The sequence below is a fragment of the Pyxicephalus adspersus genome, chromosome 2, assembly GCF_032062135.1.
Source record: "Pyxicephalus adspersus chromosome 2, UCB_Pads_2.0, whole genome shotgun sequence".
NCBI lineage: Eukaryota > Metazoa > Chordata > Amphibia > Anura > Pyxicephalidae > Pyxicephalus > Pyxicephalus adspersus.
Genome location: NC_092859.1, coordinates 148431247 through 148448868, shown reverse-complemented (window position 1 = coordinate 148448868; position 17622 = coordinate 148431247). Strand labels below are relative to the sequence as shown.

The following is a 17622-nucleotide window of genomic DNA, read 5'->3' as shown; positions in this document are numbered from 1 at the left end:
TAGTATTATACATACTGTAAAATAAATGTTCTTGAAAACAATGTACTCCTTTAACACATAAAAATCCAATGTATTTATTTTGAATTTCTCGCCCCGCCCGGCTGGGATGTACACACGCGCCGACGTCACCGGGAACTCCCCCGGTGACCCATCGGATGCAGAAGCAGGAAGAAGAAAGAAGACGGAGATCGCGGCGCTGGGCGGTGCGGGACCCCGGCGGATCAGGTAAGCGTTCTATTTACTAACCTTCCCTAGGTGTTCCAACCCCGAGAGTGGCTCGGGGTTACCACTTGTAGCAACTTTTTTCTACCCCGAGTCACTCTCGGGGTTACCGCTAGGGAGGTTAATTGTATGTGTTTACCGCTCCCGGGTGCCCAATTTCAACACCTTATAGTGGGTACAGGAGGTTGTTATGGGCATTTTTTGGTATTTATCAATAGTGTTTCAACGGCTTGTATTATACTTATTGTATTTATGTTGCACAAATGGCAGGGTATATGGAACAATATACATTATTTGACCTCCAAAATTATTTTAAACCCCTTTCCAAGCATCTGGAAACCATTCACCTTCAAGTCTATGGATGCAGTTCAGCTAAGGATCACTAAATCACCACGGCAAGTGGTGAGCTTTCACCCGCTCTTATTGATTTCAGTGCTACTCAGGGGGTCTTGGTGGTGGTTTTACCTTTTACAAAGAGTTTTTTCTTAATGGTGTTAAATGCTAAATATGACTGATATTAGTGAGGAATGAGGACTTGCTTTACATACAAAATGCTTTTTAATACAATGAATAATAGTAACAGGTGCTCTTTATTATTATTATTATTATTAATAATAATAAACTGGATTTATAAAGAGCCAACATATTACACAGCACTGTACATTAAATAGGGGGGTAAATGACAGACAGATACAGACAGTGACACAGGAGGAGGAGAGGATCCTGCCCCGCAGAACTTACAATCTAAGAGATGGGTGAAGTAACACACAATAGGAGGGGGATATGGAATGGTGGGAAGTTGTGAGGGTTTTAAGAGAGGAAGGCGGTGGGCAAGTTTGAAAAGATGGGTTTTGAGTGACTTTTAGGCATTTTAAATGAGCAGAAAGCAGGAACAAGCTAAATAGGACGAGGATGACTATTCCAGAGAGTCGGGGCAGCTCTGGAAAAGTCTTGGAGTCGTGAGTGTGATGAGGTTATGAGAGAGGAAGTCATTAGTAGGTCATGGAAAAAGAGAAGAGAAGCTAGTGGAGTATTTTTCTATCAGGTCAGAAAGGTAAGTGGGACAAGAACTGTGAAGAGATTTGAAGGCAAAGCACAGGAGCTTGAATTTGATTCTAAGGTGAATTGGAAGCTAATGAAGAGAACTACAAAGAGATCCAAGAATCAGCCATTGTTCCCAATGTATTGTAATTGAAGTGTCACAAATAGTTTTAATAAATCACTTTTATTATTCTAATCATTATTTTCACAGATTCCTTTTTATTACATTTATCTAAATTTGCTCAAACAAAGATCTGCAGAACTCTGAGGTAAACGTTCTCCAGGGAGGAGGCGGGAAAGATCTGGGCGGATCATACCATCCCATTCCTGGGAAGGGGGAGTACATGTCCTGCTTTTTTACTCTCTTCATAAAGTCAGACCGTGGAGAGGAAATAAGAGGAAGGGGCACATTTTTCTTTTATGATTAGCTAAAATCAGTGTCCACTGAGAAAGTCTTATATCTTCGCTCTCCCCCTGGCAGTCGCTTGTTGGATCTTTCCAGGCTAGGTGTTGCTGTGGTGAGCGGCTGTCGCAATGAGTCGGATATATCACGATAAAGCTCTGCAAAACAAGCCGGTGCACGATGAGAGGGTGTCCGGGGCCTGGGATCCGGCGGTGTTTCAGCGGTATGACTGGAAGGGGAACCTGTACGGTCCTGTCACCCCGTTCTAGTAGCCCTGTAGCTCAGCCCACACCGCCCCAAACCCTGTGCACTGCTGCTGTATAAGTTCTGCATATTGGTGTGCTGTTATATCCATGCATTGGGCTGCTATTCATTGTTAGTGGCACCCCAAATGCACTGCCACGTAATACAAATGGCAATACATGCTTGGTAATTAAATGCACCACATTCCTATAGAGTGAATGAGTCTAATGGGCTATTTTCACCTTCTAAGGCCTTGTATACGCCAGCAAACCTTTCCTATATTTTGCCAGGGTGTTGTGATAATATTATTAATAAATACAACCACCAGGGGGCGTGTCCATGACATACTGGGCTTCAGCAAAAAAAATATAACTGACTGTCATTGGAGCAGAGGAGACAGCACCATCTAGTGGTTACTGTGGAGAATGCAGACTGATTAGAAGCGATAATGGGGACTCCTGTACGCGGGCTTTGGAAGTAAATCATTGAAATGTTATTTTCATAAAAAGCAAGCTGAGGACTAGTCATTCATGCAGCTGATTTATTTTCCATTGGTAATTTACCATGCCATGTGTCTCTGTGTGGAGGCGGCCATATTGCTAGGGACAGGACTTTGCTTTCTTATATCAGACCCCCCCCCCCCCTTGGCTGGATATGCAGTGGAATGCATACAATGCTTTCCCCCCCCCCAGCACTCTTATACTAACACTGATTTTTTTTTTTTTTTTTCTTTCTCCATAGTGGACAAGGAGTGCTGCTGGAAGGAACCTTGGTGGATTTCTCCCGCCACGTTATCACAGATTCCAAAGGGAAGAAGGTGAGGAGTAATGGTGATAAATCAGCTGAAAGAGCAAATTAACTCATTGGTGGGTGCTGAGCTTCTGCCATGATCCCCTACCTGATTGCTGCCCAGGTGCCCAAATTTTTTTGCACAGCTCGGCATCGGTTGCCAGGATACTGTGGCGCATGCTTATTTATGTGCAGCAGCCCTGCAGTGGTTAAAGATCTGTCATCACTGTATCCTCAGAAGGTGTCCTCTTCGCTACCGGCTCCACCATGAAGACAGGGATTTTCTTCGGCCATTGCATGCTTAATGATGATGCAACGCCTACGCTAGCCAAGCTCTGCACTACACGGAGCTTGTGTGGGGAATTCAGAGCTGTCCTTTGCACACTTCCTGTGTTTTCTTAAAGCGGACCTAAACTAAAATTTTTACAATAAAGCGTGGACAACACTTATATGTATAGTAAAATCTACCTTTTTTTATATACCCTATAAAAAAAAAAAAAAGCGACGCCCCTTCTGTCTTTAGAAAAAACGCAGGGTCTTTCTAGGATAAATACGAGGAGGCATCCCAGGAGGCTTCTGTCTGCTTTTTCCTAGCATGACTGATCAGGAGTTTCTTTTTCAATGGGGAAAAAATTGCACATACGTGAGTTCGACTCTCATGTGGCTATGTCACCTGATCTTACGCCTGCGCAGTGTCACCTGATCTTACGCCTGCGCAGTGTGGGATCAGGTGTCATAGGTAAATGCAAGAAGAAGAGGAAAGATAGCTGCGCCCAGCACTTCCTCTGCGCCGGGACGAAGACTGATAGCTGGATGGCATGGGACCCAATCCACTAAACCTCAGCAGGGATCGAGGGATCTTTTGGAAGAAAAAAGTGAGTTTTTTTTAAATTTTTGGTTCCCGCTTTTTAGGTCTGGTCCTTCCCTCCCATTTTTTATCTTGGGACTGCAGGTCAATTGGTGCCTACACTCCAAACTAGATAAATCCAATAGATGTGTAAAGTAAATGATGCCACCTCCGTAGTACAATGTGTAGAAAATGGCCTGGGATAATGGGACTTTACAGGCATCCAGTTCTACAAGATATTGAAGAAAAACATATTCTTCTATTATGTAAAAAAACTTTATTATATTATTGGTTTAAAAGACATGGAAAAGTTATATAAAGCATGCATAAAGTACTCCTCTATTTATACTCTCGTATATTTATTTAAGTACTCTCCTATTATATTTAAAGTGGAGCTAAACCTGCAATTACTCCATCACAGGCCGCTGCCGTTTCTGCCTTCCTTTCTTCCTGAAGGCGATCTTTATTTCTGGCACGCGCAAGGAAGCCGGGATTGCCGGTAATCATGGCAACTAAAAAATTTTTACAGCTGGGCACTGATCAGGCAAGGTAAGAATAGTTTTTGCAGAGGGGACGTCGCCTGACCCTTTCTACTATAACCAACTGCCTGGTCGCAATGTTAGACGTTTTAAGACATAGATAAGTAGACATAGAACATAGAATGAATAAAGTATTCTTATTTTAATAAATTGATCAAGGGAAAGGTGCCCCCTCCTCAAATCAGGCCGGTGTCAGTGTACAAATCATATGTTTATCCCACCAGGGCAACGGGCCAGCGACTCCAGCAGTGCTTTTGTTGGGGTATCTGCTTCTGTGTGTGTATATGTGTGTATATATATATATATATATATATGACTCGTCAACATAACCCTCCACTTTATTATTCCTGATGAAGCCAACTAGCTCTGCATAACACATTGTAAGTTTTGTATTTGACCACGACATTACCAGTTCTTGATTGTCTGTGATCCTTGACAGTGGTTACCAACTGGTGGACCGTGGATGTGTCCCCCATATGGACACAACCCGCCCCCCACTCCTATCGCAGGCTCAGACCTGCTTGCTAAACATCCTGGGGGGACAGTATTGCAACCCCCCCACCCCCAGAATTTAGCAAGCAGGTCTGAGCCTGAGATGGGAGAGTGGGCGGGTTCTGGCATTATGACGGCACATGCCCGGTCCTAGTTCGGTGAATTTAGTGGTCTGTGAGGTCGTAAAGGTTGTCGACCACTGATTTAGGAGACTTGGATGTATAGATTGGTATGTTGGTTGATACGATTTGGGCACTCTATCCCTTGACCAGTTTATTGTTATAAGAATACTTTATGCATTCTTTGACTTTACTATGTCTTTTAAACTTTTAATATAATGTTTTATAGAGCTGGATGCCTGTATTCATATTCCTGTCTTTTTTTACCTACAAAAATACAATGGGTTGATTAGTTTAGTAGAAGAATACTGAACAGAGCTGACATCACTCGGCTCATAAAAACGCAGAGTGTTGTCAGCCAATGACAATCTTGGAGGTGAGTGCATTTCTGGTGAATCAAGGTATTCCTGTGTATTTGTTTGATCTTTAATGAGATCGAACATGGGGAAATGTACATCAATTGTAAAATATGTGTGTACATATAAAAACAATGTAACATATTACGCAGCATTGTGCAAAGTCCATAGTCATGTCACTAGCTGTCCCTCAAAGGGGCTCACAAACTAATGTCCCTACCAAAGTCAATTGTCTTTATTACAGTCTAAGGTCTATTTTTGTGGGAAGCCAATAACCTGCCATTATGTTTTTGTGAATTCAGAGGAAACCCGATGAAACCCATGCAAACATAAGGGAAACATAAAAACTACACACAGATGGTGTCCTGGCCGAGGTTCAATTCTGGACCCCAGTGTGGTTTTGCGCTGATGTTTGCTTTGGTAAACCAAGTTCCTCGTTTGATTTCAGCATTGGAGCAGTGTGGACTTGCTTGGGTTTATTCCCCCTTTACACCAAGGCTCTAATAGGATAGAAACATATACAGTCTGCTTTTATTGAGGACGGGCTTATGCCCCCCATCCCCTTACCGGTCTCTGTGTTAGGCTACATCAGATGATTCTCGTCCAATAATCGCCTCAGAGCTGATATCAGACAACAATCTTCTCTGGTGGCTTTTCATGGAACTGTTTCCATGGGGCATTCTGCACGGAAGGGGCCACAGGGAAAAGCCATAATGCACCTGGTGGCATGGAATTGGCTTGGAATTTGTAGAGTTATAGCATTAGCTTGATTTTTTAGTTGGAAGAAGAGATATCTAGGCTGCAGGGCAACCCAAAGCTTTTAATAGGAAATTAACATATTTTAGTGGCTGTACAGCGTACTTGTAACTTCTATCTAAAACTAGCAGGGGAGTTTATTAACATGGACCATGCCAGGGGGATTTGTGTGCAATTCCATTTCTAGTACAGGTATCCTGTTGTCTTATATGAACCTCAATTACATCTCCATGATATTCAAACCAGCATGTGGATCTGCAGCAAGAAGTAATTTATATCTGCCTGGTGTTAGTTAATACCTGTCTACTGATTATTCGCCTCTTTATTGGCCCTTTCTTTATATGTGGTAGAAATAACCTAATGCTTTGACTTCTGGAACATCCGATACCCAACAGGACCAGGATTTCACTGATCCAATCAGAGATGGCTTCAGCCTAGTTTCTGTCCAGAGATAAAAATATAATCTCTGAGCCTTGCAAAACAACTTGTGTAAACTGTCTTCCAGCAAGTGAAGATCAGACATCCTGCTATGTTTTAGGACTCCACAGGTTCAATCTGGCAAGCAAGGTTTCAATGAAAGCAACGACAGACAAATGCGATTTCCAAGGCAGATACAACCGAGTGTGAATGGAAGCAGATGGATTTTCACATTTCAGATAACGTCATTCTTGCAGTGCATATGTCTGTTTACTTTGTTGATCGTAAGAACGCCTCTTCGTCTCAGAAGACATCCAGGGAAGGATTTTGGCAGCCGGTCCATCGAAGTGTTTGATGGAGGCTGTCGGTTTTGAACAAAACATTGCCGTCTGGTTCGCTAATAAGACACCCTCTGTGAAAACTGATTTAGTGCACAAGGATTAAAAACTTCACTAAAGATAATACATAACATTTTTCTGCGGCAGATTTAAGCAAAACTTATGTTTTAGGGTAATTTTAATTTAAAAAGTTGAAATATAGACAATTATTTTTAATGGTTCCCTTTCCCTGCTGAGCTCCTTTGGGTTGAAAGAAACTTTCTTTCTGCATTAGAATCCTCTTGAATTTTCGATGCTGGCATTCCCCTGCTGTGCTCTGTGGTTTCCTTCACCAGTCCCCAAAGTACTACAGCACAAGCAGCTGGCAGAAGGAACCACAGTGCACAGCAGGAGAGCAGGCATTGGGGAGCTTAGGAAAACAAAAACTGTTGTGTTAAGGCTGTTGACAGATTGCATTGCATTGTATGAAATTAATCATTTAACCCAGTTAAACTTAAAAAGGGAACTAAAGCTCCACTTTAAAAATCTATGATCAGGAGCAGGTGATGTCCCTTCTGCAATAAGCATTCTTACCTGTCTGATAGCTCCGTGGAGCTGTTAACATTGTGGAGTTGTACATGCGTAGCTTGGCATTGGTTGCCTGATACATCCCAGCTTCACCTGAGGTCGCTGGCACTGAATGAATTCCCACACAGGTGCTCGGGAGTTACATCACCCCGCCCAATCAAGATAGCTGAAGATAATAAGGAGGAAGTAAATGACAGCACCCTGCAATAGATCAGGGACAGGCGAGTGTCACAGGGTGTAGGTCTGCTTTAATGCAAGCAATTTACATTGGACCGTGGTATTTATGTGGTGGTCAGACTGCCCTGCTTTCCAGTCAGGGAGCTTGAACTTTGCACACTAAAGCTAAAGAGATGAGGCAGATTGCACCACTGCTGAGATACCAATGCATTCACACAAAATAAAGATTCCTCTCTGCATCGTGCAGGCGGGAAATTGGTATTTACATGCTGAAGATTGCTTGTTGTATTAATGCATCAGAAATGTATTGAGCTGATTATATCTGAAAATGGAAATATTTTCATTTTTAATTTCTAGGAACGGTGGTACATTGTCTATCTGAAACCTGGCAGGATACATCGGCGGAAATATGATAGTAAAGGAAATGAAATTGAGCCCAACTTTAGCGACACAAAGAAAGTTAACACCGGCTACCTCATGTCTTCTTACAGTAGGTGTTACATTTGTAGTTCTTATTTTCTGAAGGTAGAAATCTCCTTACTGTCATGGTGTTTTTAGAACTAGAAACTTCCGGATTGATAGTTTCCAGATGGGCTGCTCAACCACCAGAAATAAACCCTCTAACTTAACCAGGGTTCTGTGGAATCCTAGGATTCCTCCAAGGGTTGCTAGGGGTTCCTTGAGCAATGAGCAATTCTCAGGGCAGTTTAATTGACACCAATGACCTTCCCACTGGCCACTACATTAATGCACTTTGTGCTGTTGATATAGTAATTATAGAAGGGTTTCCCTAAAAATTATTTCAAGGGTTCCCCCATAATAAAAAGGTCAAGAAAGGCTGCTGTAACCTAAAGACTGAACTAAGCCTAGCTAAGGAATTGGAGTCATGATGATACAGAGTCTCCAAGTAAATGTCAGCAATACCAATTTAGCAGCGATAAGTAAACAAATTAGAAACCTTTCTTGGTGGTAGACTTATCTAGGAAGGTAAAAATGTTACAGTGACAACTTGTGTACTTTCTGAAAATACACAAGATAATAGAACATGTATTACAAAGATTTTACACACTTCCCCATATTCCTACCTTTCTGTGTTCTCTGATATAATTCATGCTTGCCTTACCTAGTTCAATGGAAGGCTCTGCCTGTAGATTCAATTTCAGCGCTGTAATGAGAAAATCTGCAGTGTCTGAATTTTTATTCAGTGAGCTTCAATAATTTATACCAAAAATAAATATTCTCCTTGTGGGGAATGCCTGCATTTTAACTTGCCCCCCCTGCCTGACCCCACCAAAGAATTCTTTGCAAAATAAGTGGGCACACGTGCCCATTCTCAAAAAGAAGTGAGGGCTACACCCCTGCCTCCTGATGTTTGCTGCTAAAGCACATGTTCTATGTTTAGGACAGGCACATGCTCAAACAATAAACACACCATTCATAAAGAAGCCCATCATCCAGATAAGATCTAACTCTAAAATTAATCCATGGAAAGTTGTTGGAAGGCCCTGTCAACCACACACACCCCTATTATACTTTCCTCTCCTTTCAAATTTCAAATTGTTCCCATGAAGAACCACTATGCCAGACATAGAAGGGATTTCAGTGTTTTCTCCAGCCCCATTTAGCTGGACGCATCACCCGGCGCTTTCAGCTAACACCCGGCAGTTTTTATGTGGTTACAATATAGGAGCCCCCATCCACTTACATATTCTTCTCACCCAGCATAAAAAAGTTCTGGGGAAAGTGCTGATACATTTCATTACTTTGTCACCAGAGGTGGAAGCAAAAGGAGAAACCGACAAACTCTCAGTAGAGGAGCTGAAAAGTCTTATCAACAAAGAAGAACTGACAAGAATCAGTGAAAAATTCCTTCCCAAAGACTCTGTGGCCTTTTGGCTCCCAGAAGCCGAGATGGAGAAGACCGAACTGGAAATCGGGGAACAGTTACGTGTGAAGACCATTGGCGATGGACCATTTTTGTGTAAGTATTTTATTTTTGCTATTTGCAGTGATCTTGGGCACAGTTGAGCACATAAACATGGCTCCTATGTTATCCAAAGACTTCAAAACTTTGAGTCCATTATCTAGAAGAAAGGTTCCAGTTGTTACTTCCAGGATTACAAAGATAATAGGTTTACAATATTGGCTAAACAGATTTGTAAGATAAGATTTCCCATGTGCACCGATCTGCCAAAACATTAAAACCTCTGACAGGTGAAGTATATAACATTGATCATCTCCTAAAGAGGCTCCTGTCATGGAGTGGGACATAGCCCAGTTTGTGAAGGTGATGTGGTGGTTGGGCTGAATTGTTATGGCTAGAAATCTGGGTCAGGACATCTCCAAAACAGAAGGACTTGTGGGGTGTTCCCAGTATCTAGTGGTTGGTACCTATTAATATTATTATTACACAGTATTATATATAGCGGCAACATATCACGCAGCACTGTACAAAGTCCATAGTCCACTAGATGTCCCTTAAAGGGGCTCACAATCTAATGTCCCTACCATAGTCATACGTCATTAACATTTTTTTGGGGGGGGAGCCAATTAACCTAACTGCTTGTTTTTGGAATGTGGGAGGAAACCGGACTACCCAGGGGAAACCCAGCACAGGGAGAACCTGCAAACTCCATGCAGATAGTGTCCTGGCTGAGATTCACACCTGGGACCCGGCGCTGCAAGCGCAAGAGTGCTAACCACTGAACCCCTGTGCTGCCTGCCTACCAAAAGTGGTCAGGAGACAAACTTCTGAAAATAGTCACATGTGCCCAAAGCTCATAATGCATTTGGGGGGACCAACCCATCTTGTGTAAACATACAGGAAAGCTACTGTAGCATAAATTTCCCCAGCAACTTAAAGCTGTCCTCTAGCCTTCTGTTGAGTTTTACACAATTCTACAGCCTCCTCCATTGTTCTGAAATTATTTGCACTGATTTCACTTGCTCCTGCCTTCTCACCCTGTGCATTAGAAGCTTCAGAGAGTCAGAGCTCCTCTTATATCATGGCTGGAGGATATCCAGATAGATTGCATCACATGTGAACATTGCCATAGCCTTCTATTTTCTAGGAAGCTATGTACAGCACCATGCCAGCCCCTACTATGCCAACACAATCTGCCTGCCTTCCATAGATATAAGCACGACAACCAGGGATGTCACTAGATCTAAAATTAGTTGTATACTAAAAATAGGTGTGTGTGTTTTTTTATTTTTTATTTTATTTAGTAATTTTGATGAGGTGGGGTTTAAATATTGGCAGATAAAACTTCACCTGTAATGTTGGCCATAGGAGAAATGTTAGGAAACATCACAATTTGATATGTGATGTTTGCATATGAGGCTGCGTAGTCACAGAGCAGCTGGGTTGCCTATGCTAACCCTTGTATATATCTGGAAAAACCTACAAAGGGCACATGGGCATCAGAACTGCCAATGAAAATGGTGACCTGGCCTTGATAAATCATAGTGTGTTTTATATCATGTGGATGGTTTTAGCAAATGGTTGGTTGTGGATGGTTATATCATGTGGATGGTTTTAGCAAATCAGCAACTTAATTTAGTTGCTGATTTGCTAAAATTGTAGAAACGTTAATGAGCCTAGAATAGATTTTCTTTTTATAAAATGAATGTAAAAAATGATTGGCTGATATTGTTTGTGAACAAATCTGCCTCATCTGTTCACTGAAAGGTGAATACTGATTTGTTGCAGCATGCTCCTCATTTTTATTTTCATATTCTGTACACTCAATCACTAGTCAGGAAACGTCATCAGGCTGCCACCAAATCCTTAGAAATATAGTGAGATACAATAATAAGTTGGAGAAGACAACATAAATCCTACTTGCAGCATATTATACTGTAATGCAAACAAGGTATTTGTGCTCATTGTGTGTCCTGTTGACAGCATATTGTAATCCCCTGAATATTGTTTGTAGAAGCAGTGAGTAGTGGTATGTAAATGAATATGGATAGTGTTGTGTACTACATTATAACCTCCACTATGACTAATTTTTGTGTTGTATTCTTTCTAGTTTCTATAGCGAAACTTGACAGTGGAACGGTGACAAAGTGCAATTTTGCTGGAGATTCTCAAACTGGAGCATCATGGACAGATAACATAATGGCCAACAAATCCTGCAGCAGCGCACCTGCTCTTGAGCCTCGGGGGCAAGGGGATGGTGCAGAAGATGATGAATGGGTATGACATTTCTCAATGCTGATTACAATGAGCAGCCTTAAAACATACCTATGCTGACATTTATACAATTGTACAGGAACCATGGGGACACTAGGTATTTGGAACCTAGCAGAACCCTTCATCTGCCTGAGGAGCAAAACAAGGGATGATTTATTAAACTTGACTTTCTTCCTTGTTCCTACCACTTTTTTAATCGCTCTACTGGTCAGTAAGGTTACCCACATTGATATTAAATGTCTTTGGAGCAAGAAGTGGGCATGCCCTTGTTCTAGGTAGAGGTAGGTGTCAGGATTTGCATAATAGAGTAATCTGAGCATTGGAACTCCACTTGGCAGAGCTGCTTCATTTTGAAACTTAAGGCCACTGCCGGATGTAAATCTGACCTTTTATGATTGATTGCAGGTTTGGGGGGACAAGCTTTTGTTTAGAATGTGTTTTGCATACCCCTAGAAGTGCTCCAAGCTGGCCAAATACAGATCATATGCACCTGTAAATGAATTTTTAAAGGATCGCAAAGCAAAACTAATGTCAAGCTGATTTTGATGACCCAAGCCCAAAGATAATCTACACTGGTCAAAATGCTGCAGATAGGGGTTTTTTTTTTTTTTTTTTTTTTTTCTTTTTTTTTTTTAATAAATTCAATTAGGACAGATGTTTGTATCAACATACTTGGCAGTGTGGTGTCAATTACTGTATAAAATCCCCACTGTGAGTTAATCACAAACAAAGCAAAAAAAAAATAAAAAAACTTTATGGAGCCTAGACATTCAAAAACTTCTGGAGCAAGCTGTGCTTTGATATGCAAAAAAAAAAAAAACAACTGCAGAGTTTGGCTAGGTACACACGTGCAGTTGTTCTCGTCTGATAATTAGCTTAGTACCAATATCAGATGAGAATCTGCCATGTGTACACCGCTTGTCGTCCATCGTTGGAACGACTGTCCTGGCGGATCCATGGACGACGAACGATCATAATGCAGGAGAGAGGTAGTGCAGTGGGGTGCCACTCTGTCGTTCTCCCCCTCCCCTCTTCATAGAGCAGAACAGTGCCGTATTTACAGCACTCATTCATGCATCGTACAGTCGTTGGTCATTGGAAAGGATCCTGAAAGATCTTTCTAACGATATTTATTGCACGTGTGAACATAGCTGTAAGTCTTGGTCGTTAAAGCGTTACAAGATGTTAGTTACTAATCAGCTCCACTCTTAAGATCACCCACAACTTCAGCTGTGTTTATCAAAAGACTTCTTCTGCAAGTCATGTAAACCGCCCCCCTCTCCCCTTTAAGCCTTCAGCGAGCAGGGAAGCCCTGTAGGTATCTAGAAGGCGTCCGTATGTTGTGTGTTGTTAACCCGGGACTGCCTGTATATGTGATTGCACCCTTTGTACTTTGGTACAAACAAACCTTGGTTGTGGTATATATGATATCTTTACAGGCACACCAGTAACAATATAACTGTGCATCAAGTACATTTTATCATATTTACCACCCTCCATCTTCATACATTTGTACTAACTGAGATCACTGGTGTTTCCAGGCAGCTGCAGCTTCTTCTATATGCTTACATTAAGCAGCTCCTGTGCATGAAACCTCCAATAACTTCTATGGATCAGTTTAAATCAGCCTGTCTGCCTACCCCTTCACTGTTTGAGTCAGGCTATACAGATGCTGCTGGATTTAAATAAAGGGTAGCAGGTAGAGCTGGTGGAAAAATGGGATCTTAGGTACTACAATTCTGTAGAGAGGGAAAGAGTGCTACTTTAGGTCATGGAAAGGAAGACATGAGATAATTGCACTTTGAAAGTAGTAGTGATCCTTTTGGACAGATTCTAGAAACTGCATAGAGTTTGCCGGTTTTCCCCATGTTTGTGTGGATTTCCTCTGGGTACTCTCGTTTCCTCCCACAATCCAAAAACATGAAGCTAGGTAATTGGCTTTTCCCCAAAATTGACCTTAGATTGTAATAAAGAATAACATGCATAAAGACATTAACATATGACTGAGGTAGGGACATAAGATTGTGAGCCCCTTTGAGGAACAGCTAGTGACATTATTATGGACTTTGTACATCACTGCATAATATGTCAGCACTATATACATACTGCATAATAATAATTAGTGGGTTTAGCCATTAGCTTGTTTTTGATATTATGAGTCATGAGATAGGTTCTCCTGTTCACATTTCAGATCTATCTAATCTACCTACCTAAACTGGGCTGTACATTTTTGTACTGGTATACTTAGTTAAAGGGGAACTAAAGTAAAAAATATAAAATTACACTTGCCTTTAATCATGCTCATCCCCCTATGGCGCTGGACCTATCCAAGATCCAGTCCCGTGTTGTCCTAGAGTTCTTCGTTCTTTGTCACCGGGCATGTGAGAGATTAGGTGGCTTAGACTGATGCAAAGGGGGGGGGGGGGGGGGGGGGGTAAATGCTGATTTCACTGCACATGCGTGAGATTGGCATCCCTTTTCCCCTTAGTGGTAAAATCCTCCTTCTGCCCATGTTTGAGATGGGGCATGCGCAGAAGGAGTAGCCAGAGTCTCCTGGGATGCGTGACTTGGGTATACTGAGAGGCTCTGTGCTCCCATTTAGTCAAGACTTTAGGGGCAGTGCATATAAGGGTTGTCTATTCTTTTATGTAAAGTAAAAAAAGTTTGAGTTTAGGTCTGCTTCAAGTAATAGATTAGGTAAAGGTGTCAAAGCTACAGAATCCAGGGAGGTCCAGGGACAGTAAAAAAAAAAAAAAGTCAAGGGGTACATTAAAGCAATTTCCATTAACCAATAAAACAAAAAGGTTAATAAAAATTAGATTGTTTAAAATGTTTAAAAAAATAAAATTCCAGTAACCTTTGACTTGTTTTTATTTATCTGTTTTTTTTTTATTTTGTTTTTTAGGATAATTAAGAAGATGATTTTCATTCCTGCTAACCTTTTTTCTGACCAACTTGTTGCAAGACCTGAAACCCTTCCAGAATATAATATATATTCCATTCATTGGTAATTTCAAGAAGTGTTGGTTGAATTTGCCTCAATTCAGTTTGAGGTCCCTTTAGCCAAACCAAGGCAAAAATTCTTGATTCAGAAGATCCAAGCAGATTTTCCTTGTGCTAGTGATGACAGGGGCATTACATTATTCACAGGCTCCTATCCAACAAACACAGGGACATATATACACAATGCTTAGATCAAATTAATTCTTAAATCTGACCTATTATAAATGATCCTTTCTATGTAATGGTGTAATAACTTATATTGATACACTGCCTGCTACGTACCTTTAAAGCGGAATAAACCCTGTTTTACGCACCTGTCCCTATTCCATTGCAGGCACTGCCATCTGTCATACCAGAACTACCATTCTGTCAAATCCAGTTTACAGCTGAAGTGAGTGATCAGCCAAGTAAGGATGCTTATTACAGAAGGGTCATAGTCCTTTCCTTTCTGCAATAAAGCCCTGCCTGGTCACAAATTTTGGAACTTCTGCTGGTTATTCTACACAGAGGGCAGCATTCCTGGACAAATAGGGTAAAAAGCAGGCAGGGTTTGGATCTGTTACCTCAATATTACATACATAGGGATTGCTTATTCTATTCATTTTATGAGGAAACCATCAGCCAATGCAAACACTGCTGTATACACTAACAGGCCCACGGCTGATGTTTACATTGGTAAGATTTGATGTAACAATGTTAATAAGCTATACAAAACCATTGAGAGATATGATAGACATAAAAACTGACAGTTATTGAGTTCCTATAGAACCAAAAAACATGGCAGATGTTTGGGAGAGTTTTGTGGTTGGCCCAAATCCAAACGGCAACATAAGTTGCTAGCTTGAAACAAAGCTTTACAGTATATAGCTAGGTCTACCTTCTTAATGTACAGTCATGAATGTGCTATTTCACTAATGACTAGTCATGCCACAGGTATGATTTCTTCAATACAAGAAGCTGTATTTATATGCTTGTATTTTTTCACTGCACATTGGTATGCCTGGAAGCATTCCACCATCAAATTTACAAATCGGACATAATAGATGTCACAGAGCACCTTAAAGGGCCCTTGAACGTTTGTTTATAAAATTAGAATGGTAATTATCTTTGCACATCTATGAAATCAGCAATATAAATGCTTTTTTCCCCCTCATAAACCATGGTTTGTGAAGTTAAATCAGTTGCCAAAATCGGCAAGGTTTATATTGCTGATTTAATAAATGGAATGGTGAAGGTCCTTTTTCATTTTATGTGCACGGGGGCAATCTAGAGTTTGCAGTGGGGAAACATTCTTAAATAGCTCAAAGCTGGTACTGAATAACTTTAGTGACACAGTGGCTCAGTGGTTCGCACGGTGGCCATTGCAGCTCTAGGTCTCAGGTTCCAATCTCGGCCAGGACACTATCTGCATGGAATTTGCGGGTTCTCCCTGTGTTTGTGTGGGTTTCATTCAACATTCCAAAAACATGCAGTTAGGTTATTTGGCTATCCCCCAAAATTGGCCTTAGACTGTAATAATGACATATGACTGAGCAAGGGACATTAGATTGTGAGCCCCTATGAGGGACAGCTGGTGACATGACTATGAACTTTGTACAGCGCTGTGTAATATGTTAGCGCTATATAAATACTGTGTAATAATAAATACAAAGGAAAATGGGATTTGTCCTTTTCTAGACGGTAACAAGTGACAGTCATTACCAATGATTGCCAACTATCACTCCAATCCAAGCGCAGGAATTCAGACCATGTTTTACTCGTGCATTCAGAAAAGCAGAATTGTTTGTCTTGTGTATCTTATAATAAATCTTTTTTGTATGAGTAATGTCAATAAATCATTTATTTGTGCACAGAATTTTACTCAATGATATGTGTTTATGATTGTACACATTTATAAAAAAATAAATAAATAGTTTGCAGCTTGAAAAATGAAAATGGTTTTATAAAGGCAATTGATCTCTGTTCATTGCAAGGATTTTAACAAACTGCATTGCAGATTCCTGAATGGGATGATCTGGTTTGGTGCACTATCAGTGTTCTGATGTGGGATGCTGCAGTGTCTACATCCATTAAAAGTAGTTTCTCACCTATAATGAAATTCCTATTGCGGTGATTCCTAAATGTGACTTTTTGATTATCCTAGTTCAGTCTTCTGAGAAAATAAGTGAGCTGTAAACACAAGCAGGAAATTTAGTTTTCGGGGGGCATTTTTTACAACAGTGGCACACAACTCCCCCAGGTTGCCATATTGCATTGAACTTAGACTGTTTAACATGAAGTTTTGCCGCTTGGAATAGAAAAGTATTTGTACTAACATGAATTTACAGAATAGTATTGTGCAACGATGGTATATGGTGTGTTAAGTTATTTTTTATAATTATTAAATTTGAGTTTTTATTTTCCTTAAAATTGTCATTAATCAACAATAGAATTCCTAAATAGTATTGCAGTGTTCTCCCCAGCCCCTTTTACCTGGGTGCACTACCTGGCACTTTTCAGTAACCACGTGGCTGTTTTTGGGTGCTTACTGAAGAGTTGGGTCACAATGCAAGGGCTGCCTGCCTAATATTTCTTCCCACCCAGCTTAAAACAATTTTTAGGTTAAGCACTGAGTTTTGGAAAGAATAAACAAATCCTATATGCATATATCAGTTACAATAAATTTCCACTAGGTGGTGCTATCCACTTATGGAAGTTCATGTATCTAATGTTTCTTTTTTTATTGCATGTTTATGGTGTTCTTTACATTTTTGTTATGTTTCCATTTGGTTTACCTACTATTAGTTCTATGTTTATTTCTACACTTTACTGTCAGTTGGCCCCACCTTCTTTTTATAATCTGATGGATGCCATGGGTAGTTGGTAGACATGTATAGCCCTTTAATAACTTAGAAACAGATGGCTGACATCACCGTAACTTTAGTAACTGCTGTTAAAATCTGACACTGCAGAAAAAGGTCATGGTCTTGGGTTATTAGTCCTACTGTGGGCATTTAGTTATATTAAAAACCGCAGTGGTGGCCTTGCAAGAGGTTGGAAGCAATTGGAAGCAATATTGAGGAAATTGCCTGCTTTAAATTTACAGAAAAGTTTAGGAGCATGGTTGTCTGGCACA

General features: G+C 40.8%; 1 protein-coding gene across 1 annotated transcript; it reads left to right on the top strand.

Annotated features, from left to right (window-relative positions):
* The first annotated feature begins 1649 nt into the window (after positions 1 to 1649).
* Positions 1650 to 16362, top strand: ARPIN (actin related protein 2/3 complex inhibitor). The gene is made up of 6 exons (XM_072402737.1): positions 1650 to 1889; positions 2651 to 2726; positions 7664 to 7796; positions 9081 to 9287; positions 11341 to 11507; positions 14410 to 16362. The coding sequence occupies exons 1-6, from the start codon at positions 1798 to 1800 to the stop codon at positions 14416 to 14418; spliced, it is 684 nt and encodes a 227-aa protein (XP_072258838.1). The 5' UTR covers positions 1650 to 1797; the 3' UTR covers positions 14419 to 16362.
* The last annotated feature ends 1260 nt before the right edge of the window (positions 16363 to 17622 follow it).